The sequence below is a fragment of the Anastrepha ludens genome, chromosome 3 (assembly GCF_028408465.1).
Source record: "Anastrepha ludens isolate Willacy chromosome 3, idAnaLude1.1, whole genome shotgun sequence".
Classification (NCBI taxonomy): domain Eukaryota; kingdom Metazoa; phylum Arthropoda; class Insecta; order Diptera; family Tephritidae; genus Anastrepha; species Anastrepha ludens.
In genome coordinates, this window is record NC_071499.1 from 132,702,462 (window position 1) to 132,729,626 (window position 27,165).

General features: G+C 39.4%; 2 protein-coding genes across 4 annotated transcripts in view; both read left to right on the top strand.

The window, feature by feature from the left end:
- Positions 1–1,000: 1,000 nt before the first annotated feature.
- LOC128859350 (uncharacterized) lies at positions 1,001–18,120 on the top strand. 3 transcript variants are annotated; one of them, XM_054096306.1, is made up of 3 exons: positions 1,001–1,088; positions 16,088–16,478; positions 16,535–18,120. In XM_054096306.1, the coding sequence occupies exon 3, from the start codon at positions 16,551–16,553 to the stop codon at positions 17,775–17,777; it is 1,227 nt and encodes a 408-aa protein (XP_053952281.1). In that variant the 5' UTR covers positions 1,001–1,088; positions 16,088–16,478; positions 16,535–16,550; the 3' UTR covers positions 17,778–18,120. The 3 variants fall into 3 exon arrangements, with proteins under 3 accessions (XP_053952281.1, XP_053952282.1, XP_053952280.1); XM_054096307.1 differs by lacking the exon at positions 1,001–1,088 and adding an exon at positions 1,220–1,414 and having other exon boundaries at positions 16,532–18,120; XM_054096305.1 differs by lacking the exon at positions 1,001–1,088 and adding an exon at positions 1,220–1,414.
- LOC128859346 (uncharacterized) overlaps positions 1,673–27,165 on the top strand; it is a 102,821-nt gene continuing 77,328 nt past the window's right edge. The window contains exon 1 of the mRNA XM_054096300.1: positions 1,673–2,188. The gene's annotated coding sequence lies outside the window, so the exon portion shown is untranslated. The remainder of the gene's footprint in view (positions 2,189–27,165) is intronic.

The following is a 27,165-nucleotide window of genomic DNA, read 5'->3' on the forward strand; positions in this document are numbered from 1 at the left end:
CATATATGTATGTATGTGTGCACATATGTGTATGTAACTCGTGCACGGTGGTTCGCACAATTGTCAAATAATTTATATAATGATTGGCCATTGCATCGCCCCGACGCAGTCCGCTTACTCAACATATCCTTGCGCAGAGGTACCACCGAACGGCAAGCGAAGCATGACAAAAAGACAACACGGAATCTTTATTATCAGTTCCAGAACAACGCTTCTAAGCCACTGAATTACCTCTTTGCGTAGGCTAATGATTTTTGTACTTCCTTTAAGGAAATTATTGCTTGGCGTAATTTCTATCGCTTGACTGTCGCAGGAAGTTGTGGGTGCGATTAATGGCAGTTCCTGCTGGAAATTTTGTACGGTTGGTTTTGTGGTCGCTGCGCTGATGTTAGTTGTATGGGAAACATAATACGAGTATAATGTTCGCCTAAGAAGTGGGAAGAAGGATATTTTTGTCTAAAAGAAAAGAGGGTTTGCTTGTCTATAGGCACCGCTGATTACAAGTTTTGTACACAATTCTCACTACAAGAAAATGGTTATGCTAATTTGGCTTGAAAATTGGTAGAACAAATCCACGTAGTATTCTTCGAATAAAAAATATTAGTAGACTCCTAACATTCATTTTTTTTTAAACACACTGAGTTAAAAGAAATATGTTAATTTGGTGAATTGTGAGGATCGCACAAACTGCATGTTGCAGTTCCATTTTTTACGTTGCTTGTATCGATTTTCAAGAGCATTGTTTTTATTACGGCGCATATGCAATATTTTATACAAAAATATATAAGCTATGTGGCTGATTATGCGTGTCTGCTGTCAAAATATATTAGTCTCACTGAGAAAATACACGTATACATATTCATTAGAGTACGAGTATGTGTGAGAACCAGTGCTGGGATCGGAAGAAAAAAATATGCCAAATTGACTATTTATGCAACATTTAAAGGGAAGAACATTAAATCCCATTGTGTGAGTGACGGAATGTCAATCAGAAAAACTACTGCAACATCGGTGCACGCGGAGCGCAGCCGTTCGTTAAGAGTGAAAGTGAGGCCGAAGTAAAAAAAAAAACGAAGATGATACGCAAAGTAATTAAATTCTTGTTAGCTATGGTAAACCCAATGGTGGCGCGATAGGGTTAAACATGTCTGGGACTCGTTTTTTATGACTTGTGAAGATTTTATTTTAATGGCCATGAAAATTATTTGACACAGGAAAATATCAAATAATTTTGTTGTGAACAATTTTTATAAAGCAATCAAACATTGTTGTTGTACCAGCTGAGGCGTAGACTAATAAAATCGCAAGTCAACGAGAAATAATTTCTTAATATTGTAATAGTTCTTAAGGGTATGGAAAGACTTTAGAAGAGAAAGAGTCTACAAAATTTACTTATATGAATATTATATCGCAGGTCAGTGAGAAATAATTGTTTAATAATTTTTAAGGGAAAAATGTTTCTAGATTAATATTATATTTCTCAAAATATGAAAGCAAAAACAATATCTACTTCTGATTGATTTGCTATCATGCCATTCATTTGATACCATGTTTTGTTGTATTAGTTAAACCTTTAAAAACAATATTCTGAGTAAAAGTTGATGTAGTGCTTCAGAAAAAGAAACAATTTATGTTTTACTAGTAGTAGTAAAAATACATATAGTTATATTATAATGTTACATACTACTATACTTAGTTACATGATCACCCTATTCCTATATTATACCTACTCTTAATTCTAACTTAATCTTACTCTTATATTTAATTACTTATGCTAACTGTTATTTAAACCAACAACTGTTTTACATACTTTCTCACACTCTACACCCACACGCTTACTCACGCACTCAACATACTTTCTCCCATTCTCATAAATGTTAAATATTAGTTAAGCTTTAGGTTAAGAAGAGTTTTTGTTAAACGGGGAGTTGAAATAAAGTTCTTGGAAGAAGAAGACGTGTTTCACTTCGTTATTATATATTTCATTAAACTCGGCAAGTTTACAGCGAACTTCGCCTCCAATATGTATTGTGCAGCTTGGCGATTACCCATAACCGAAGGGGCATTGGCTGTCGGGCGGTGATTGCTGCTGCGAAAACCTTGTGAACTTCGGTCTACTTCGGAAAAATAATACTTTCAAAGTGGAAGGCCGAAATCTAAATAGCGAGTGAGAGCGTCAGCAGTTAATGTAAGTGTTCTTGAGAATTTCGCTTTGATATATTTATTTATCAAAAATAGAATTAGAATACTGTAATATTAGTTGCATTTTAAGGAATGCAGGAAACTTTGATAATAAAATAAACAATATTCCGAAAAAGTCTAACAAAGAATTTTGTATATTTTAATAAAAAAAAAGAATTCCAGAATGCTATAGTACATATTCAAGAAATTTGTTTACTACTAATTTAATATTTGTATCAAAAATATAATCGGAATACTCTGTTCCTGAATTTGAATTTGAATTTGAAAAGGTCGAGCCAAGGAGCAACAGGGGATTTGGTGGCTCCTAAAACACTCAGGCTAAAGAGTCCATTGTATTTAAAGCTCTGGAAAGGGGGTAGATAGTCGAGGAGGGAAGGAGAAAAGTATCAGAGAAAGAGATAGGAAAGAATAGAGACAGAGATAGAGATAGTTAGTCCTGTGAGAATTTTCCAGATTCTTTGGCAAATCTGTAAATATCCTCCAGTTTTAGAGAACGAATATTACTCATTCTCATGACATCGGAACCCAATACTCGTAGCCTTGCTCTAGCAAAGGCAGGACACTCACAGAGGAAGTGCTCAGTGCTATCCGCCTCCTCCAAGCATGACAGGCATACCGGGTTCTCGATGATTCCAATGGTGGTCATATGCTGACCCCATTGGTTGTGTCCTGTAATGATGCCGACCATCAACTGAATATCTTTCCTTCTAAGTTTTAGTAGAAAGTTTGACAGTTTTCTGTTCGGACTTGTCACAAAACACATTGCAGTTCTCCAGCGTTCCAGACCGGACCATCGCTCTTTATGTAGATTGCCTACATAATCGCTGATCCAATTCTTGATTCCTGCGGAACTGATTCCGATTATTGGCTCTGGCCCCTATGGGGGCACCGCTGATCCACGGTTGGCCAATTCGTCGGCAATTTCGTTTCCTTGAACACCGGAGTGTCCCGGAACCCATATATGTAAGTACAAGAATGTTTTGTCTTGCGACAGAATTAAGCTTCTTCTTACATTCTTGAACAATCTTTGAGGTGTGCTTCGCGTTCTCCAGGGCCTTCAATGCAGCCTGACAGTCACTGAAGACTCCAATCTGTTTCCCGCTCCATCTCCTCTCGATTATCCATTCGGCTACTTTTAGGATGGCAAAAACTTCTGTTTGGAAAACAGTTGCCATTCCCCCCATAGCATAGTGATACTTATTACTATCGTTTAAGTACCATCCGGCTCCAGACCCTATTTCATTCTTGGACCCATCGGTAAAGAAAATATCCGTCAAACCTCCCTGAATGCATTCTGGATTGCTCCATTGCTCACGCAATGGAAATCTGCCATAAAATTTCCTTCCAAATGAAACTGTGGGTATCAGGACATCTTTAGGTGCCAAAAACAGTGGATACTGCTCCGACAGCAGCTTAAAGATTTATTTGTGTCCCGAAGTTCCATCTTCGCGCCAGAAATCATATTTATAGAGTCTACACATTGCTTTTATTGCTTCCTGTTGTATCTTAAGATCCAGGGGGAGCAAATCAAGCATAGCATTTAGGGCATCACCAGAGGTTGTACTCATGGCACCCGTGATTCATAAACATACACTTCTTTGCAGCCTGTATAGTTCCCGGATTGTGGACTTAACCATGCTCCGTCGCCACCAGACCACAGAAGCGTAAGTGATGATTGGTCTGATAAGTGCTGTGTATATCCATAGGACCACAGCAGGTTTCAGACCCCAGGTTTTACCAAAGGCTCCACGGTATTGCTGAAAAATCTTCAATGCACGATTCACCTTCAGTGAAACGTGTGTCTCCCAAGTCAGCTTCTTATCCAAGATTACTCCTAGATATTTAACTTCGTTGGAAAGACCAAGTGTCACACCTTTCAGTGTTGGAAGACTGAGTCCATCCAATTTCCGTTTTCTCGTAAACAAGACTATGGTTGATTTGTTCGGATTAACGGAAAGACCTTGTGCAAAGCCTCTTTAAGGATTTATCCGATGTTAGCGCACATGCATCGTCCGCATATGCTTGGACATGAAAACCGAGTTCCTGCATCTCCACTTATAGAGAGTCTACGACGAAGCACCACAGCAGCGGAGAAAGAACACCCCCTTGGGGACATCCTTGCTTGGCCCTGACTGTGATTAGTTCGTCACTGCTCCCACCAGCGGTTAACAGCCTCTCAGAGAGCATGGAATATATCCATTTTAATTATGGCTTGATTAACTCCGTGTCGTTCGGCAGAAGAACATATTGAGCCGAAAGTGGCATTATCAAAAGCCCCCTCAATGTCTACGAACACGCCCATTGTGTATTCGTCAGCTTCCAGCCCGGCTTCAATCTTGCTAACAAGATCGTGTAAGGCTGATTCACATGATTTTCCACTCTGGTAAGCGTGTTGATTTCTACTAAATGGACTTCTCGGCAATACCCCCACTCGAATATGTTTCTCCACCACTCCAAACTGATTAGTCTTAAACTTTTTGCTAGTAAATAGTCATCTTTTCCTGGTTTCGGAATAAATACTACTCTTACGCGTCGCCATTGGGATGGTATATAACCAAATGCAAGACGGGCTGTGAAGATCCTTTTCAGGGCCTCAATCAGCCTGTCTTCTCCTTTTTTAAGCATTGCTGGATATATTCCGTCAGGTCCAGGGGACTTAAAGTTCTCAAAGGAAGACAAGGAAAATCTTATCGATTCCCTTGCCACTATCCGACTAGTAATATACCAGCTGTACCTAGAGGTTCCACCGTTGCTACCGTTATTGTTCATGCCACTCTCTACTTCAGAGAGAGTTCTACTACCCGGAAAATGAGTTTCGAGTAGAGCATTAAACGTTTCCGATTTGGAAATGGTGTATGAACCATCAGGTTTTCGAATGGAATCCATCCTTACTGAGAGGTCTAAATGAAGGACCTTACAAAGTCTCGCTGTTTCCCTCATTTCTTCGACGTTACTGCAGAAATTTCTATAGGATTCAAGTTTGGCTTTCCGTACTTTTTTCTTATATTCTCTCTGTGTAAGTCGATGATTAGCCCAGTCCTCTTCTGTTTTGGTCTTCAATGCCTTATTAAGAAGTTTCCTGGACCGTACTCGAAGCTTCCACAGTTCAGGGTTCCACCAAGGAACCGCTTTCCCCTGTCTGCTTTGCCTGAGTGGGCACAGTTCCTCAAAGCAATTGATTAAAGTACCATCTAATTTCTTAGTAGCATCTTCAATCATTTCTGCTGATTTGAGTTTTTTCAGGTTTGGTAATCGCTCTGTTACAAGCTCACCATACTTGTCCCAGTCCACATTTCGAGGATTCCTACCGGAAGGTATTGATATTGTATCAATTCCTAGTCGGAATTCGATAAGATGATGATCAGAAAGAGAGTCCTCTTCCAAAACTCGCCATCAGTTGTTTTGATTTCCAACTGACCTATTGGTAAGTGTTAAATCAATCACCTCTTGTCTCCTTCTGGTCACAAAAGTTGGTTTGTTACCAGTGTTTTGAATGACCAAATCGGATGACAGGATAAAATCCAGTAACTTGAGACCTCTGGGGTTGCATTTGCTGCTTACCCACACAATGTTCTGTGAACTTGCATCACAGCGCACTATTAGCCCCATATTAGTAGATTCTGCATACTTGACCACTTCTCTTAGCTCCCTCGAAGGAGGTGGCTGTAAAGAGTCGTAGGGTAGGTAGGCCGAAACTATGATAGCTTCGACATTGTTCCCACTTTTCAAGTGCTTTATTTTTGAAGCAACGATATCTCCGGAGCATAGCTCTTTTAACATCGTGTGTTCGATCAACCTCGGTCAACTAAGAACCTTGAGGGACCCAAGATCGATATCCAGTACCAGGTGGGAACCCGCCTCCGAAGTGGTAGCGGATTTCTGCCTTGTGCACGAGTATACTCTCCAGAGAGTCGTGTCAAGATCCTTGTTCTGAACACAAAAGCATTGGAACAGTGCACCTTTACGATGCCGTCCACCACGCTTTTCCCCTTTAAAGTCGGCGCGTCTTTCGACTCACCGATAGCTTTCCAAAGATAGCGGTCAAGATAGTCTTGTTGCCCTTTGGATAGTAGACCATCTTGTTTGTCGGTATGTATCTCCACCGTCATTGCCCTTGCCGCCATTCTCGCGAATGATTCGCTAGACGTTGACGGAAGAGTGTCATTCGACCTTTGAGGTCCCTTAGCCTCTGCCTTGTCAGGCAATTGCCTTGGATTGGATCGAGGATGCAGGCATTTCCGAATTCCGTCTCTCGACTTTCCTCTTCTTTGCCTTTCTCCTCTTCCCGGTCGTTGGCACAGACCCAGTTTCGTTTCCGGAAGAGCGCAGCGCTACAGAGGAATCCTCTGTTCTGCCACGCTTACCCGTTTCCGTTACAGGTGTCGAAGTTGACGGAGCTTGAGTCCTTGCCTTAGCTAGTACTTCGGCTTGCCTCGCCTTCTGTCTTCTTCGTTTGATCTGCCTTGCGGTTAGACCAACACCTGCGTTCGACTCTCCAATAACTTCAGTCTTTTTGCCGGAACTTACCTGATTCACACCAGGTTTAACCGGTGTCAAAGACTTACTCGGTACCAGAGATCCGTCTGAGTCTACTGAGAGATTGTCCGCCATCTCCATATCCTCCACAACTAGTTCAGTTGCTTCAGATCGTTTCGACGACGGTATATCGCTCACACTCACTCGGTTCTCCATTGGCATAGCCAATGTGCCATGTTTCACCACTAGTAGTGCACTTCCTCCGGAACCCTGGGTGTCAGTTCCGGTCATAGGGGAGTGTGGGGGATATGGAGCTGCCCTCTTAGTTCGTGGTAACTTAATCTCCATAGCATGGGGTTAACTCACCACTTAAGCCTCATCCCCGCGGCAAGGAGACCGACATGACAAGGTACTCTGTTCCTAGTTTTAACTTTTATTTTACCAAATTCCAGAATCTCTGAACAAAATACCAGCAATATTTAAGGCGTTTCTTTTAACTAATAATTTATTATTTTATTTTGGTTTTTATATTGCTTTATTTCTTGGGACTGTAACAAACCGTAACCTGTGATTCTTTTTTCCAACAACACTCGTTATTGAGATTTCAATTTGCTTACTACCCAATTAGCAGGAAAACTTGTATGAAACTCTGAGCAAAGCAAAGGCCACTAGACCTGATCACTTTCATACGCCTTAGCTCTTCAACCTCAAGCTTGACAAGATCAACTATCTTGCGCAGAAACTTTGTCCCATGACCGCCTTATTTACATTTCAATAAACATGTTGACACTTACAACTGTCCGATGTGGCGGAACATTATCGCAGGACCAATGCAAGCGTTTGTCTAAAGCAATCAAAGGAGGCTAAAGAAAACCGTTTCAGGACAATAGAAAAAACTTCGCAAATAACCCTTTCAACTAGCTGATATTTACAACGTAACGTCAAGCGCGCGGAATGCAGTGTACAATTGTTGTAATCCTTCGCAGGACATGCAACGTCTTGTAAGAAACCGGACTAAATATTTTGACATTTCGTAACACGCCATTGACATTTTACGCACAATGTTTCGAAACAGGACAATTATCAATGTAGTTGTCAACGCTTGGAGCGTCATGCGGATAGGCAAATCGCAATCAAAGGGTTCATAAAATTTTTTTACTTCCTATTTTTATTGGCTAGTGGCCACATTTCCACACTGCTTTAGGTGTAAATGTAAACACATACATATGATGAGAGAACATACGAATGCACATAATTATTGATATGGGAATGTGTGTGTGTTTGCGAGCGACAAGCGGCAAGAAACTTGGTGTGTCTCACCGCCAGGCCGTACGGTAATCCTTTTGCTAAGTCTACATGTTCTTTGAGGTTTTTCGACTAAATGTCCGCCTTTATTGGAAAAAAATTATGAATTGTTTGAAAAGCCAGATTTTCGGGATTATAACAAATATGTGTGGGTATCGATTGTTGTGTTCTGTTTATATGTCTGCGACAGCTGTCATAATTGCGATGATAATTCACATACGTACGTATGTAAAAATATACAAATGGAAATAAGTAGTTGAAGAAGAGTGAGAAGCGAGGAAAGGTGCTACAAGCGCCTTTGGTGGCACACCGCTCCTTTTTATGTTTTTCTTGTTTCTTTGTTGGTTTTATTATTCGTTCTCTCATTAAAAGGAAAAGAAAGTCGAAATCTAAAGTGCTAAATGGGAAACAATCGAATAATCATTCTCTACTGCAGCATAGTAGAGGGTTTACAAAGAGAGATTTTCAAAAAATATGTAACAAAAGTTAGCGAAAGGCTTAAATGGTTGCATGCCAGCGCAATTTCAGTTGAGCTATAATAGATTGTGTAATTAGGTTATATTTGTACTGGCGGCTGCTGTTGCTGTTTCTCAGGCATGTAGGCTGAACCTACGGGAACTACACTAAGCACGCCAATAAGTTACACACTCGTAAGCGCCTATCTTGGCTTGTAGGAAATAAATCAGTTGGACAGATGTGCGGGGCGAGGGTCCTCTTAACTGGCCCAACGTGCGAGCATTCACAGGCTGCGCACTGTTGCTGTTACTGAGGCGCCTAAGCTCCTCGCTCGGTTGCTACGGTCAACCCCTATTGCACCACAAGCGGTTTCTAATCCAGATTTCCGCCTGTTTCATTTCTAATTTTTCGCTACAGTTTCATTCCTTCCGAAAGACAACAGCTGTCCTTTGTCCACTGCTATGATCGTCAAGTAAGCCACCCTTCCTTCTTGGCTGAACACTGCTCTAGTTGCATAATTTCAAGGGCGACGTTGAAAGGCACTTCATTGCCGTTTCTTGCTGCTGTTTTGCTTGATTGCATTTCTTTGACGAAAATCAAATAAATTATATTGGCAATTTGTATGCGTCTAGTCGGCTTTTCCGTACAAATCCATGGTGCATAAAGGAAATGAAAGGAAAGTGTGCAGAATGCAATGGAATGTGTGGAAAAGTTTGCAATGATTGAAATGCGCGAAATTGTTAAATGAATCTTACTTTTCGCTATGTTGCACGCTTGTGCGGATAGAAGTGATCGCAGAAAGCAAGAATTCTACACTTGGAGGAGAAAAATTATTTTAGGTAAATTCTGAGTTTGAATTGAAGAAAATCTCAAGAACAAGTTAAGCACCCGTTAGGCGCAAATAGATCAATTCATACTCAACCGATCTCTTCCTGCCTTTTTCGCTCTTCCCTTCCACTTAAGTTAACCGACAATCGAATACGCACACCCATTCTGCCAGCAATTACCTATGTACTTTCAATTATTTGCAATTTCTCCTTTTTACGGCTTCGCAAAGATTTGTGCAAGAATGCTGAAAATCAGCCGGCACTCGCTCGTTGGGCGGAGGCATCTCGTGCAAACTGTCACCCATAAATTTTAATTTGCTTTGTGCCAAATTACGTTCAATTTACGACGAGGCTGCAACAGCAACATGAAATTATCCTTTCGTTTGCTGCTCGTCAACTTCATTAACGATGCCCTTTGTTTGGCCAAACATCGACCAGCGGCTTGTAAGGATGGGAAGTTGTCTAACGAAGCTAAAAGTGGAACACTCTTCAAAGGAAGATGCTCTAAATTATTTCCAATAATTGCATTGCGGCATTTTTAGTGTATCCTCTGTGTATTTGTGTATGTGAATTGATTGCAATTGCATTCCGCTGTCTTGCAATCACCAGAAAATGTTCCTCTATTCCAGTACAACTCGTCTGTGGAGGGTCCTTGAATGTATTCGATATTTCATTACGTTCACATTGTTTTCTTTTTAAGTATTTGTCTTACTACTTGTCTCAGTACAGCCTCTGCTGTGATTTACGCTTGGCAGACACTCAACCTCTGCTAGACTGGCACAGCCTGGTAGTTGCATGACTCTTTAGTGCGAAAAGTTACGAGCACAAACATGACATTCAGATGCACAATAGGATATTATCTGCACTGTGAGCTGTTAGAAGTGGAGCGGTGAAAATATGCTGCTCGTTGGCGAAAACACTGGTAGGCCACCGAAGGAAACAGGAAACAAATCGAATTCTTATTCTCAAAATACTGGTTTTCCCTTTTGAAAAGCAACAATAACAGAAATACCTATAAACTAAATAAATGTTTTTAATTGATGGAAGTTAGTGAGAAATCTGGCCAAAATTGCTGGACAAAGTGGTAGTTATTTCCTTACTTCCGCCAAGGGCAATGGGATAAATTATGAAAGCATCTGCTGCAGACTTGACTGCTGTTACGCCGGATTGCTATTAGTCTCGGACACATGCGCATATAAATACAAGGTGGCGCAAAATTAATCACGCTATCGGAAGATTTATAATTTTAGCAAATTTTGGCGTACGTCAATCAGTACACAAACAGACCAGCAGCGGAACGCGCAAAGGTCAAAATAAAGATTTCCAACACTCAAAGTCGTTTTTTTATTTGTTGTTATGAGTGATAACAGCATTTCGGCGCCCATATTAATATTTTAACTTCGCTCGATATGTGGCAACCAACAGTATTTCTAAGTTATTTTAAGTACTTTTTTCCGTAAAATATTCACGCAAAATAGCTCGGTACGTTCTTCTAAGTACGAATACATATAAAAGCAACTGAGTTGTCAACGATAACGAAAACGTATGACGCAAATACATGTTCTTCATACAGGATAAATAAGGATTTCGCCGCAATAGAAAGGATACGCCACAATTTCATTAATTGGCATTGCAGTTAGGACGAAATAGAGCTGCTTTACCAAATCGTTTAAAAGAAAACTTTAAGCAGTTTAAACGCAACAAATTTAAATCTATAAAAATAATAATTGCTGTTGCAGTAATACAGTAGTAACGGGTGATTTTTTAGCTATTCTCTTCTTAAACAGTTGGTTTAAACAGCTGACGCACGTTTCGTGTTTTTTTTACTGTCAAACATCTTCAGTTGGGTCTATAATTTAACCATGAATCGTCTTACAAACGAACAACGCTTGCAAATCATTGAATTTCGCGCGCTTCTTCCATTTTATGGTCAGTTTAATCGCCTCACTGAAGCGGCTATTCGAGCTATTGTGACTAAATTTAGAACCAAATTTACATTATTGGACATCAAAGCACCAACACGCTTACGTAGAGTGCGAACTGAAGAAAATATTGCAGCTGTATCGGCCAGTGTTAATGTTGACCATCAAATTCGTCGCCGTTCGCAGCAATTGGGCCTCTGTTACCCAACAACGTGGAAAATTTTGCGAAAGGATTTAGGTGTGAAGCTTTTCAAAGTACAGCTGGTGCAAGAATTGAAGCCGAACGACCTACCCCAATGCAGAATTTTGGGTGAGTGGACTCTTGGAAAGTTGGCCGAAGATCCACTTTCTTATCGAAAAATTGTGTTCAGCGACGAAGCTCATTTTTGGATCAATGGGTACGTAAATAAGCAGAATTGTCGATTTTGGAGTGAAGATCAGCCAGAAGAATTGCAAGACCTACTAATGTATCCAGAAAAGGTCACAGTTTGTTGCGGTTTATGGGCTGGAGGTATCATTGGACCGTACTTCTTCAATGATGCTGCGAATCGCAACGTAACTGTGAATGGTGAGCGCTACCGTCAAATGATATCCAACTTTTTTTTGCCCAAAATGCAAAATCTTGACTTGCATGACATGTGGTTTCAGCAAGACGGTGCCACATGCCACACAGCACGCGTAACAATGGACTTATTGAGAAGGGAGTTCGGTGAACATTTTTTTTCCCGTTCGGGACCTGTCAATTGATCACCCAGATCGTGCGATATAACGCTCTTAGATTATTTTTTGTGGGGCTATGTTAAAGCTCATGTCTATTCAGACAAGCTTGCTGCAATTAACGCATTAGAAGACAACATTAAAGCATTTGTATGTGAGATACCGGCCAAAACATTGGAAAGAGTATGCTAAAATTGGACTAAGCGGATGGACCATTTGAAGCGCAGTCGCGGTCAACATTTGCATGAAATAATCTTCAAACATTAAATTATATGGACTGTACTATCGATTTAAATAAAAATTTCATGAATTTTTCTGAATTTTACGTGTGGGTTTGTGAAAAACTTTTCTATAGCTCTTAAAAAATCACCCTTTACTTAAAAGTAGGAAAATGGCAGAAAATTAATATAAAATTACGAGACTCGTTTGTAAATATTTGAACCTAAAAAATAGTTGGTCATAGTCATAGTTAGAATTAAAAAATATTATTAACTATTTTAAATGGTATATCCTCTACGCCTCGCTTCCACTGAGCCAAAATACAAAAAAAAATGGGGAAGGTCTAATACGAAATAGGTATTTCCGCGTCAATTGGGCCAAAGTTAAATAAGGTAGGTTACAAAATAAATACAAAAAATCGGGCTATTACGCTTGAAACTCATTACTCAAGGTTTCTCAGCGTCATTGGATATGAATTTGAAGTAAATTTTTCAAAATTCATTATGGCGGAGGTATTTTTTTAAATTCACTTGAAACTCGTTGCTTTGAGGTTTTTGTAGAAATGAGAATACGAAAATACGAAATAGACAAAAATATTTCTGTGTTAGTTAGTTATAACTAATTTTGTAAAATTTTAATTTCTAGCGATTTTTGATAAAAACTAATAATTTTTTCTCTCATCTCATTTTTCGGGCACACGGCATTCAAGAGGTTTTTTTTTTTAAACCCAAATTTTCCACCCATAGAAACATTTTTTTTCGTAACCAATTTCGCCCCTGTATGCAAAATCAACGCACTTTTTGTTGTCCATAAATCAGTTATTTGCAAAAGTAAATAAAATATTAAAATGATAACTTACAAAACCTAAATACAACTAAAACAGCAGCGAACAACGAGCACGCACGCACCATTTCCCATTCAATTCGCTTGCTAATTAATCATTTCCGCACTCAAATTTTCATTGCGCATTGAAATCGCTCTGCATCGGCACATTTTCAAAGGATATTCAAACACAAAACACGCAAAATACACGAAAAATAAACTCTCCGTTAGTTTTATATTTGTAGTCGAAACTATTGTAATGGCTTGCTGCGACAAAAACAAAAAATAAATATGTAGATAAAAAAATACTCTACTGATACTGCGCAAAGCCGAAAGGATAACTAATCAAAATCACATTACTCATTGTTCGACATTTCTGCCGCACTACTTTTGGCAAAAGCTAATCCTTTTTAGCGCTCTAATGCGTAGCTGTGGTGGCGAGAAAAAAGGGTGAAAGTGAATGGTTCACCACTATTCGCAACACCGTTTAATAGTTTACACAGAAATGAAATGCATTTTGGGCATCGTGTGAATTTGGTGAGATTTTTCAACGCTGAAAACGTCATTAAGAACTATAAATATGCGATAAATCAAAAGAAATATTTAGAAAAGGAAAACAAAAGAAGAGTTTATGGGATATTTTATATAAAATAGACTGTTTGTTAGATGAATCCGGAATAAGCTTAAGGTTCTTTTTTTTTTTTTGAACACAAGGTTTACCAATTCCGAGAATAATTTTGTTGTATTTTCCATTAATTTTATTAGTTATTTATATATACAGTCAGCGTCAAAATAAAATGTACACCCATACTGATAAGTTTTGAAATATCAGCAAGTTGCAGATATCAAGCGAAATGAACTGCTTGCTTACATTCCCTCAAGGGCTTCAACAATTTTAGCACATAATTTTAAGAAAAAACACGACGACGACGACGTCAAATGAAGTTCTCGCCCAATAATTTCATTTTCTTCAACTCAACACCTAATTTGCTCCTCGCTCACACTGTCACTTTTTCCTCTAGAAAATTATACTCACTTTATTATGTAGGAAAAATACTACCTACAAATTATGCAAGGATTATTGAATTGCCGTTAAACGACTGCAAACGCTGCTAATTGACTATCTTCGAACAGCAAAGTACCAAGTGCAAACCATCGGCAATATGGTTGGCGAAGAAGAATATTTCTCGGCTTATGATGCACAAAGAGTCTTTACGTGTGTTTAAAGGATTCGTATGTAAATTTTGTCATTTGCTGTTTTAAAACAAATCGAGGTACTTGACTTGTTGCGCTGCAGTAAAAAGGAAAAACAATAGCGGGAAAGGATACTACATAAGTGGCAGGCAAACTGTCAGCACATTTCTCTGGATAATGGAGTGGAAGAAAAGGTTTTTACGTGCCTCTTAAAATGTTGCACGAAAGTAAGGGCTTAGGTACCTGAATGAATACTTATGAGGCTACTTAACTACAGGAGAAAATCATTTATGGTAAATTATGAGGGTAAACCGCGAACTAATTAGCAAAATCCGAAGACGCTTATGCTCACATATTAGACCACAATTCTGAAATTGGCCTTCAATCGCGTCAAAAGGTTTGTCGGAATTTTATTGACAAAATTGTGTTCTTATAGTATTTGTTCTTATAGTATTCTTAATACAATTTTGGCTGACTTCATTACAATCACGAAAATTTGTTTGATCTTTTACTTAGAGCTAAAAAAATAGTTTAACTCTATACTTTTGCTAGAGAATGACAAAAGCTGTATGTTTAAATTTCCTTTTGATCACTTAGTACTGTTATAATACGTTCACATTTGCATTAATCACCTATAAATCCACCAAATTAATCTACCCGTTCACATTTGGCAGATTACCTGCAAAATTGACAATCTGCTCTCAATACTGCATTGAGAGATTTTTCTTCATAGAAATTATTTTGGTGGAATATTTCGGTGTTTTTGGTTTCTTTAATTATTATTAACGATATGAGGAAAATACAAGGTGAAGGAATAGCTAATTGGCTGCTAATAATAAACAGTTGGAGGGAATCCATATGCGACGTTTACTGAGGTTGCAAAAAATTATGGCAGCAATACGCATGGGATATTCTATATTACATTTTATAATAAGTAATCAGAGGACAAAACGTTTATGAAAACACGCTTTTTTCTATAAAATAAATCCCTAATTAAAATAATTAACACAAATTTTATTAGAATTATGTTTATAGACCTGTTTTCTTTGCCGGCATCCATTTCATTTAGTTTTTATTTTGATGTTTCTCCTTACATTCGTAATAATAATTATCGATAACACAGAAAACACAGGGTTGTATAATATATATGTAAAAAAGTATAGTTATTATCTAGGATTGTTTCATATTCTCAGATTTTGGGAGAGCAATTTTGTATGGGAAATCGCGCTTTTTAATTACGGTTTTGAGTTAAGCGCGAAAATAAAGATCATCTATTTATATGTGAACGTATTATTAGGTAGCATTTATCATAAAGTTTGTATTGAAATTGACAAGGTTTTGAAAATTTTCAAGTCCATTCTCAACCTCGCAGCTATTTTACATTACAATATTACGTAGTGGAACATAGATACAAGAAATTATAATATATTTGTTGCATGTCATTGCAAAAGCCGAATTTCCTACTTGAGTTATGGCTTTATGTCATTAGATAGCGGCTTATTGTTCGAATCCTACTCTACCAACGCTCGTTTGTCTCCTAGACACACGAAACCGTTAAAATTTCATTTGCTGCTCTCTAAATTGTGCTTTCTTGTTCTAACAAAATGCCCCTTGTCCTGCTCCTTGCAACCTGTCGCTTTAAGTAACAGTTTTGATCGAAATCATTGCAGGAAGCAAGTGTCAGAGTCGATTGCAATTAGTACAAGAAAACCGCCATTACAAATGAGCAAAAAGTTTATAAGATTATTAACTACCTTTCAACACGCAAAACTCCGTTTGGTTACTTCCTAGACCCTCCAACTATGTTACAGAAAAGCAGTGGCTCGCCTTAAAATCTTAACACCCTAGTAGAAATTATAGCCTAACTAAATTAGGGAAAACCACTTCCTCTGCCATCCTAATTTTTTACATTTACTACCCACGATATGATCTCGTTCTCATTCGCAGGACTTTTAATGCACCGCTGCCACTGTTGGAATGTGTGAGAGTCTAAACGCGCAATCACAAAGATTTTATCGCGTCCACTGGCAGGAAGAATGAAAAAAACTGTCACACAAAAGCACCCTAAAGGAGCTAATGACAGCAAGTAATGCAACATCCTTCGCCGCTTACTTAATAGAGAGCAGCCCTCTAAAATTCCGTTGCCCGATTGATCGGTTCGTTGCTCACTACTGGAAGGGAGAAAACTCTTCGCCGAATAGCACTCTTGCAAGGCAAAGAGCGCAAACTCGATGCAACAAGAGCGCGAGTTTTGTTGTCACAAGCAACCCCGCTAATGCTAACAGTTCTCAAAAATTGCGGCACCACCAGGCCGAGTATAAAAGCAGTTTTAGGCGCGGTAAGTAGTCAGTTTGTCAGCAAATGTGTATGAAACTAAACGTTTTTCATTAGTAGATTCGAAAGCACTACAATGTTAAAGTGGACGTCATCAGCGCAAAAGCTGAATCGGCTAACACCGAACATCAAAGCGGCCACCACAGAGTTGCACCACAATGGCATACCACATCCACTAACTGAGGCAAAGCGGCGCCATCGTCGTGCCACCATGACTAACAAGGAGAATGTACTCGTACCATACACCTCAACTCCGATGCGCATGCGAGAGCGCAACAGCCCACTGGTGCTTTCGCCATTAACGGATATTTTGAATGTTACACCGAAAACTTCGTCACCGCTACGGACCACGAGTACAAGCACAATCAGTCGACCACTGCCCACTCGCCGCCATTCAACAGTTGGACTTTTTCTGCATACGGCGCCTAATTACGCCACCACGTTGCCACGCTTCGAGGAGGAATACTCGCCCAGTACAGCACTGCCTACTGGACATCAAGTAGCGTTGAGAGGATTGCTGCCCGACCCCTTTCTGAGCAATCTCCGCTACTTTAGCACGCCTGAGTTGGCCAAGCGGAAACAACAGGAGGAGCAAGAAAATCTGAAGGCCGCCAGAAAATCATTGCCACGTAAGCTGGAAGAAGATTTTGCTGAAATTGCGCGGGAATGTGGCGGCGACAAGCAAAAGAAGCTCATCAACGATGAGTCACACTCGGCCGGTATGAGCGATCACACTTTGGATAAGCTCATTGATGCTATTTTAGACTCGGCATGCAAAGACGAAAAGAAGAAGGTTAGACCACGCAAGTCCTTTAACCTACGTCGTCGCACACTGCTCAAGAATCAAGCCGAGCAAAAAGTCAGTGAACTAGTATTGTCACCATCCTATGCCGCTGGCGATGATCCAGCGAGTGATCTTAGCTTTCTTTTGGGCGAACCAATGTCGAATAGTAAGCTAACGGCACAGAGGAGTGCCAAAACATTACCACCAACTCCTGCACCAGCTACACCGTTTCCCGGCACTCCCATGTCTGCTGAAATGCTGCGCAACATGCCCACACCTGACATCTCCACCAGCAACTACAAGTGTGCAACACAACTGCATATTCTGCGTTCAACAGCCAGTGAGGAACCATTAGATACCACCTTCCAGCTGGAAACACCAGTGCGACTGCCCATGCAGAGGAAGCGACAACGCCGAAAAACTATGACAGTATCGATTGGCGGCAGCACAAAGCGTTTTAAAACCGATGGTAAAAACTACTGCGAAGTCGGACTGGCTTTGCCGTCGATCTATGTCTAAGGATATAAATAAGGATAGAATGAAATTTATCGTTGATCTTACAGTTGCCGTTATATGAAGTTATTACTGTTTAAGTTCTGGTTAAAAAGCTATTTTTGTTGATTTGTTGACAAGCTGGGGGGAAATGCTCGCTTATTACGCTTTTAGTTTTTAAGTCTATTATTTGTTTTTACTTTAAGAGTACTTATTTATTTATTTATGTAAGAATTTGTATATGCAATTTTTAGATTTAAGTTTTAATATTAAGAAAATTATGATTTGATTTTATCAAACAACAAACTGCTTCGTCATTGGTCAATATTGTCATCACAGTGGCTGAAACATCCATTGATTTTCAAGTGAAATAAACAAGGTCACTCATTGCTTCTTTGAAAAAAATATTCAGTTTTTTAATTCTCAATGGCTTAGTTTCGTTTTCTCCCCTTGGAGCCAATTTTCAAATTTTATCAGCATCTATCAAATGCCTCTTAACTTTCATGTTTCACCAACTAATGAATAACTTCAGCGTAATGCAACAGCTGCAAAAGCGATAAATTTGTTTCAACGCATTATACAAATTAAATTTATGGCTTTCCGGTGGTAAGCCCTTCTGCTCTGGCCTGCGACCGAAGCGCAAATTGATTATTTGAAATTTGGTAAAATTAATGAGGAGGAAAATTGAAATTTAAGAGGCACTTTTTATTATTAAAACAGGTTGCCTAATACGGCTTCAGAGCAAAGGGTTGCCCTCGTCTTTAGTGAGAGCGTTAGAATATTGAAGGCGTGCAGCCATTGCAATCACAAAGTGTGGAGGATAGTCTGAACGAGAATGGGCAGAAATATGTAGCGTCGTCGTAGCTACAACTTCTAGTAGGAACTTAATCAAAATTAATCTAATTCTTAACTTGCTAATAATAAATGCGAGCAACCTGAGCAGTTGCACCCACATAATTCCATTTCTTTTTAACACGCTTTTTTATACTTCAAATATTTCGCCGGCAATTGACCCATCTGATCTCATTGCTGCAACTGATGCAGGTAGCAGTCAGCAATGTCTTTTGGCGCATGCCACGCCTATCAATTAGCTAAGTCATTTCTTTTCTTAGGTTTGATAGTCCAAACAAGCATTCACTGCTTACGCTCAGGTGCTCTTCCTTACCACAGGTACACCACACACACATACATATGGACCTATATGTCTATACGAGTATGACTAGCAAGGCTGCCACGTTAGCTCATGTTCTGCATTCCACGATTATCGGTTCACGCCTTTTATTTCGGCACATCTCTCCGTTGCCTAAACAGCTGTCACCTAACTCTAACTCTACCCATCGATTAGCGCGACACTTGTTAGCACTTCAACGCCTCTAACCGCTGCCTCAGCTATGCACGTTCTGTCACCACCACCATGCCACAAACCATTGCGATGATACACCAGCATGTGTGTTGGTTACTCACAAATTACTGCTACGTAATTCTGTTTTTCGAACGACAGGTTTTTCTATCTAATTCGATTTCGCATTTTCTGTGGGTTTTTCCTTCATACCGAGGGTTTTTTTTTTAAATGCTTACGGATTTGGATTAGAACTCAGTTTGTCAGTAGCGTCTGGTGTCAGTGTCATTGATTGTTGTTTGTTGTATATTACGATGTTAGAGTAGGAGTTGTTGTTACCATCGATCGTGCACGTGTTTGCTGTCTGAGGTGAATGACAAATTGAAATTTCGTCCTACGAATTGCAGACTCTTACCACCGGCTCCCCGTCGGTGCCTCATGCATTGGAACCTGCTGGTTGAGTTTAATTGGAATTGTGGTTCCGAATGTGTTGCCCTTCTAATTGAGTGATGACTTGTGGTAAAGTCAATTGCAATTGTAAAATTTAACAATTTAAAATTTGTGTCCTAAACGGAGCGACTTAAAAACATTTGGCTGTTTGCCATGTGTACCGACAAATACTGTGCAGCATAACAAATGAGAATTCCATATAATTTTAGTAGAAAAATACTTTTTGGTATACCGCAAAATGTCCCTGAAGTGGTCGGTGATTGGACAGTCATTTCTACGTTATCGCAACGACCCAGTTTTATATCCGGCCAAGGACCGTCAACTTAGCAGCATTCCTCAAGCGGCTCATTCACTGGCTATTCCACCCATTCCAGTAGATCATTTTCATTTAGGTTCAGAGATCATTTAAATGTAAATGAGTTTCCCAAGGCTCGAAAGCAGTAAATTAGGAAGCTATTGTCGAAACCCGGGCTCATCATTCTAAACCCTTTCTGGTCTGTAATTGTCATTGCGATTTTTTGCGAAAAATAAAGCGGGAACCGCAAATAGCTGACCATTAATGCCTTAGAGAATGTCACTCAACTTCCCATTACGAAATATTTTTATATCTGCCATAAGGCATGCCATACTTTGCGTGTCAATCAGTTCATCACAATGTACCCTGCCTGGCCTCATCTCAGCTGCATCGACCGCGTATCTTTCAAGGAATGTTGCACGAGCAGCGTCGCCAAAAGAAAAACTTCGGCAAAAAAAAAACGGCAGTCTGCCACTTTGTGTGCTTCGTGGGCTAAAGTAAATCCTTTCGTGCCCTTGAGCGACGCGCATCTATAAGTATTTTACTTTACTTAATTCTGTGGCTGCGTGCGCGTTTTGTTGTTTTTGTTGATCTTATTTGCAGGGCGTGATTTTTAATTTTCGATTTCAATTCATGCAATTCTGGTACATAACTGCTGCCTTCGAAGCTGTTGGCTTCCGCCGTTTCGGCTGCTGCACCTTTGTGCGCTTTCCTGCTGCAAGCAACGACGGCTGACTCTTGTTTGCCTCTGCGCCTTTGCGGTTATTATTGCCGTAGGCAATTTTGCGAGTTCCTTCGGCTGACGGCTGCACTAGTTGCTGAGCGAAGAAGGAAGAACGAAAGGAGTGCAATTTGCGAAATCGCGGAAACATCTGGGTAGCGATTTACCTTCATACAACTTTTTTAATTTATCCTTTTTGGCAGTCACAGCAATGACTTGCAATGGCGGTGCGTGTGAATATGTGCGTGTTTGTCCTAAGTATTTATTTAAGCACAAAAGCATTTCCTTGCGGTGCATATTTACTTAGGCAGGCACAAAGGTTTTTTTGGGCAATTGTTTCCTCACTTTCGAAGTTTCTGCACAATGCCGTAAGACATTATCCTTTTGGCCGCTATTTTAAGTGAGAATTTATCGAAAATGTTAAAACTCGTTTTTAAGGCAAAAACGAGTATTTTTGAAATGGAAATGATTTTCCATGTTCGATGATTTGCTTTTCGTCAACAAAACCTCTCTTAAACGCTATCCCACGCTGCCACAGACGGCCCTAATTATCTTCACCAGACACAGCAGTGCAGAATCCTTACAAAGGCTGCGCCTCTAAAGCCACAGCAATGCACAAACCCTAACACATACACAAATCCACTTGCGCTCACTCCTCACAGGCAAAAGTGTACATAAAGAGAATATGGGGTTGAGGAGATTTGTTCTATAACCTGCTATCGGAGCGCTGCTGCTAAGTAAAATCAACCAAAATGTAATTACGTACTAGGCAAATATTATGCAAACATCCTGCGCACCCTGCAGTGAGCGGCGTGAAAAGTGTACAGCCGTGCTTTGCCTAAATATTCGATATTCCGTTTTTGTGTGTTGTGTTGTTGCTGTTTAGGCTTTACAAAACTAAACAAGATGCAAATCCCCTTTTTATTACCAGCACAGTTAAGCTCAGCGGACTCGGCGATTAGGCCGGTAAAAAGGTAAACGCCAGTCAAAACGAATAATTATAGTTCATTTTGTATGCCTGTGTGTGCAAGTAGTTTGTTTATGTGCAGATTTAAGGATGTGTGGCCGCACACGCCCATTCGGCAGGGTAGAAGTCCTGCCGTGCTGGAACGCACACCCCACCAAGTGAAAGTTGACTCAAACTAAGCTGTGGAAAAAACATTTACATTTGCTTTTGCATAGGCTTAGAGCGTCGACCGTTTTTTGGGTGCAAATAAACTGCATAAAAGGCGATTTTGTTTGAGACATTTGCAAGAAGGTTACATTTGATATTTATGGCAAAGGCAATGCGGTCTGTTTTACTTACGTTTAATGATTCAGGTATTCTGTTTTGGCCTGATCTGAATTGTTTAATAAACACTTGTGATGCCAAATAAATTGACAATAAATTCAAGCCATGAATTAAATTTTAATCACATAGTTTTTTGCTTACAAGCGTAGAAAAGAAAAATAAGCTGACATCGTCCTCGAGTTGCTGGGACTTGCAGCTTAAACCTCAAATAGCTACCTCACGATCTGTTTTTATACTTAAAGTTTAAGGGCAGCTTCACACCATAATGCAGATAACGACTCCTTTTCGGTTCATTTTCGGTCACAAATGCACGCAGTCAATACTATACGAAACAGCCAAGTTTCGGACCAATTCCGTTTCAGTTACGATCAGTCTCAAAGAAGCTTTTGAATAGGTTAGATCGAACTTGGAATCGTGAGCTGATTAAGACTGTAAAATGTGAATATATTAACATTTTACAAGACCGAGAACGAACTATGATTGACTTATGGTGTGGGGTGGACGCAACTGTGTTTCCGTACGTAATAATAGCCCCAAGTCCTCAGGTCAACCGTTAGACATTTGTATAAACACTAATTCCTATCTTCATTCCGGTGAAACGGCATTGGAACAGTAGCTTACAAAATTTTCAATATTTTACGGTTTAAAGTTACAATGCCTGATATGAGCGAGCACTAAAACTGGCATCGAAGTGCTGTTCGCTGTCTAAATCGTGTTTGCTATTATCTTTAAGTATGCTGATGGCAGATAAGGAAGAAACACAGTGTCCGTGGCCTTTTGCAGACTCTGGTGTTTTGTTTTTACAAATAATTTGGTTCGTTTTAATTTAGTTCCCTGAAAGATATACATTTTTTACATACAGATCTACGTTCTTGCTGTATGAATTTTTTAATATTTTTTTCACATACATAAAAATGTTCATATATGTAGTGACTTCCATCGGCATTTCCATTATGTACGTCGACTCCCACTTGACTTGCGCGCTTTGTTGCTTTAACAATCCCGCGCTTGCATTCAAATTTAATCTCATCTGCCACGTAATGAAAGCCACTCAAAACGATTCGCACATAAATCCGCGCTGAGTGCGCCGAGACAGGATATTTATATGAATGCTCGTGTATGTTCTGGCCGGTAAGCGCATTGTTTTGCACCCTCAATGCGTCCTCGGGTCCTGGGAGGTGTTGAGTGATGAATGATTCCCGTTGATGCGGAGGGAAGGCGATTGTCAAACAGGGGTGGTTGCGCAAAGGATGTATTTGTTTGCAATTACGATGACTTACGATTTCATTTTTTTATATTTCTCTGGCTGTTTATATATTTTTTTCTTTATTTACAAGCATTGTGCAGTTTTGGGAAATTTGATGAAGTGACAAAGCCAAGGAAGAAGTACGCGCGACTTTATTATTTTTGACTGAATAGCTTCTTGCTGACACCGATTCTCCAATATTATGTATGAAAAATGATATGCGATTTTTTTGTGTTTGAGTTCGAAAACTGCGCATTCACTGTTGCTAAAAGGACATGAAAAATTCCTCCAGTATCCACATGGGAGTCTTTAAATTCTACTGCTGTCAATGGCACTGGCATGAAGACATCTGTCTGATGGCTATAAGTGAAGAAAAGAAAAATAAGTGTACAGAAAAAAGCCACAATATGACAAAAGTACTTGAGAATAAACGAATCGGGCAGAGAAAGCAGTCAAGTACCCTAGGAGACCGCCAGAGCGGTTATGCTGAGACTGAGTCATTGCAACCGTTTCGAGGCGTTTTTTTTGTTTTGAAAATAAAAACAGCAGCATACTTGAAGCAATTCAAAAGTCATCATCCATTAATTCAATGTTATTGATAGCTGAATAGTTTGTGGATGAATTGTTGCAACATGTACCACTTCATTATGCAAAAAATGGCGCCGCATTAAATGAGAACTACAGAATGCAGCATGAATGCAAGGAAAGTCAAAAAGTTAATGTAGTGCATTCGGCACTTTGCGGCGCTTAATAGAGGAATATTCAAATTGAGGGTACGTACTGCAGTATACTGCAAGTTCTGCCGCGGCAGGTTAACTAAACGGCTGTGCCACATGCGCCTTTGGCTGCATCTCCTTGTTATTTCTATACCATCAACCCACTGCCTCCGCTAAATGCCACCGGCGAGTTTGTTAAGCTATCAACCCACTGAGAGGCTGACGGTCATTTCAGCGCGTGCGCGTAAGCTGGACATTAGAAAACCAAAAAAGGGCGATTTTCCTAAATACATTAGAAACTTCGCGCAGTTACAATAGTTTGCTGCTGGTACGAATCTAACCCTCCTGACGCAGCGCCGCATAATTTACACATAAAATGCACTGTAATGGTGAATGAAAAGATATTAAATATTTATAAAGCATTAGGAAGCTCGAGTTTCCACTTGTGAGGGGAAGGAAACGTTTATTTCCAAGCGGTTGCGCACGTCAGCACGCGCTCTCAGCTGCCCAAAAAAAATATATCTACATGAAATTCCAAAAAGGTGAGGCCCAGCGCAACTGCATCAGCTACAAGCTGGAAACTTTTTCCGAAAAACAGCATTTCAATGGAAAACTTATTGGCGGTTGTGGCAAGCTGGCCCAGTATATACCACTGACGACGATAACTGCGAGCAGCATAAAAGCTGAATAAGTTTAGTGTAGTGAAAGTAAGTGAGGTCGGCAGTGACGGCTTTTGCGCTGGAAACTGGCCGTTCAGTCGTGTGCTCACAACTTTACAATGGTGGAAAGTGACATTTAGCTGTCATTGTTGACAGATCAAATGCTGCGTTAAGAGTTCGAAAAGTAACAGGAATGGAAACAATGCGAACTATGTAAATACAAAAGGCAGCATGTGGAAGTCGAATAAATAGAAACTTTGACATCAGTGAAATGTATATAAAGTCACAAAAAAAAACTAGGGGGGTTGAACTACATGTCGGATGGACCACATGAAATGCCAAACCTGATTTAGTGAACCGACAAGAAAGGAATGTAAACAGATTTTCCAATAAAAAAACAATGCGGGAGTACAGAGGAGAAAAGTTAAATATTATAAGAAGATGCATTTAAGCGGAACATAACCGAAATTTTTTTGGAAGTAATACCGTTATCCCAAGTGGAAATTTATTAAAAAATTTGTAGTTTGGCACCGTTTTTCTGTATTTCGCCACTAAAGTTTTGGCAGCCATAACTTTATTGTATTCTCACGTTTTTAATGTTTTTGCAGGGAATAATGAATCCGACTTGGATACGCCTTCAAGAAACAGTTGAAATTGAATGCAATTTGCCAACATTTTCTGGATATTGTGGATTTAGTGGACATAATACACACACATAATACCATTCCACTATTAAACTAAAATTGTTCATTAGTCCACTGTGGATAACGCGCAAAATTTTTAGAAACGCCCAACGATTGCGAGATAAAATTAGTAAACCAAATATTATATATGTAAGTAAACGAAATAGGGCTCAAAAATCCTAAACATTTTCTATACTTTTGTTATCTATAAATCATAAGCAAATTTGATACAGGAAACTTTTTTATCACTTTTTAAGTTTTTTTATATCGATTTTTTAAAAGTACCTTGAGACCTGCGTATATATAAGAAAAAATTAAAACAAATTCTTTCTGTACAAAGTGTTTTGAACTAGTCTGTATAGCGCTTGGAAATTCAAATCAAAAAATGTTGATATTTTTAATTCGTTAAATTTCGAAATTACTTTAACCGGCAGTTTTAAGTTTCAGATAAAGTTTATTAATTTTTCTTTATAAATTTATTCAAGTTAACTCCGCGCTGGTACACTAAAAGCAGAAAAGGCTTCAAGGCTGGTATTACACAAAATCTTATGTGAAAGTTTTTGAGCCATTAAAAGCCCATATTAAGTAAGGCCAATTGCCTGCTCTTATCTATTCCACATAATCCTGATGGGTCACAGAATTACCAAGTAAAGTATGCGGTGTTCGTTACATAAGCACGCGCCGATTGACTTAGTATTGACGTCAAATCATGGATGCAGGTTTGCGGTCACGTGCGCATGCGCAAGCGCGGCTCACCAACCCACTTATTGCGGCAATTTAACGTTGCTCTAGCCACAGCAACACTTCATTTGCATAATCAAAATTTCTAATATTTGCTGAAAATTCGTATGAAAAGCAAATAAAAAGAGCAAATAACCGCTGGCGTAAAGGGGTGGCAAAATGGTAGAATTATGAGTGTCCTTTAGAAGGGCATGACAATATGAAAGCATTTTCGAAAGTATTTGTTTTGCATGGCTGCGAGCTATTTGTGGAAGAAGAGCTGCAAAGCACAATAAAATTGATTCATGTTGGCAAGCATTTAAGTTGATTTAATGCGCTATGTCGTGATCGTCATTGTGCGCGTAATGAGATCACGCGGAGAAATTTGTTTGCGGCAGCGAGCTGCAGCCCAGTAACAGCGGATGTGAAAAAGTGAAAGATGGACTGAGTGGCGGTGGAGTGCGATGTGCACACGCAAATGATAAAATACTATGCGCGACATACAAACACAGCACAAATACAAAAATATGAAGTACAAGTAGAACTAATTAAAAATTTATTTGAAACAAAACTCAACTTAAAAATCACAATTTAACAGAAAGTACGAAAATGAGAGTTAATGGCATTGACTGGTTGCGTTGTTGAAAATTGTACTCAAAAGGATGCCAAAGAATCTATCATTGTCAATCTTAGAACCGCAGCAAATGCTTATATCCACAATGAATTAAGAAAAGTACACACCGAAATAACCGCGTTGGAAAATCCCATAAAAAATGCCACGAAAGTAAAGAAAAATTGCATTGAAAATTGCAAACAAAAGGCAGCAAACAAAAAAAAACGGCAACTCCAAGACCCAGGAGACAACTTGCAGAGGCTTTGCACAGTTGGGAATCGCATTGATGGTAATGGCTTAATGACGTACCGAGCTCTACACTGAATTCATAAAAAAGTGCGTTAAAAATTGAATTAAAAAACACTAGCGTCCTGACAATGAGGTTGATGAAAAATGGTGAAAGCAGGCAGAGGCTGACAGAATAAACATTTGGATAATTAGAAAGTAATGAGGCTCAAAATCACGTGGGATTTAAAAATAGCAGAAACCAATGCTTTAAAAGGGGGAAAATCACAATAAAATCAAAAAGCAGATTAAAAAAGTGAGCAAAAGATGCCGAAGTAATGGAAATAGTTGTTTGCCAATATTGAAGAGAGAATAATGTGTGCACATAGCACCGCATATGCATGGGATGTAAGAAAGGGGAAATTTAAGATGGTAACAATTTCATAGAGGGAAAAAC

Excerpts from the sequence above, each read along its gene's own strand:
- LOC128859350 (XM_054096306.1), top strand. The coding sequence starts at position 16,551 with ATGTTAAAGTGGACGTCATCAGCGCAAAAGCTGAATCGGCTAACACCG.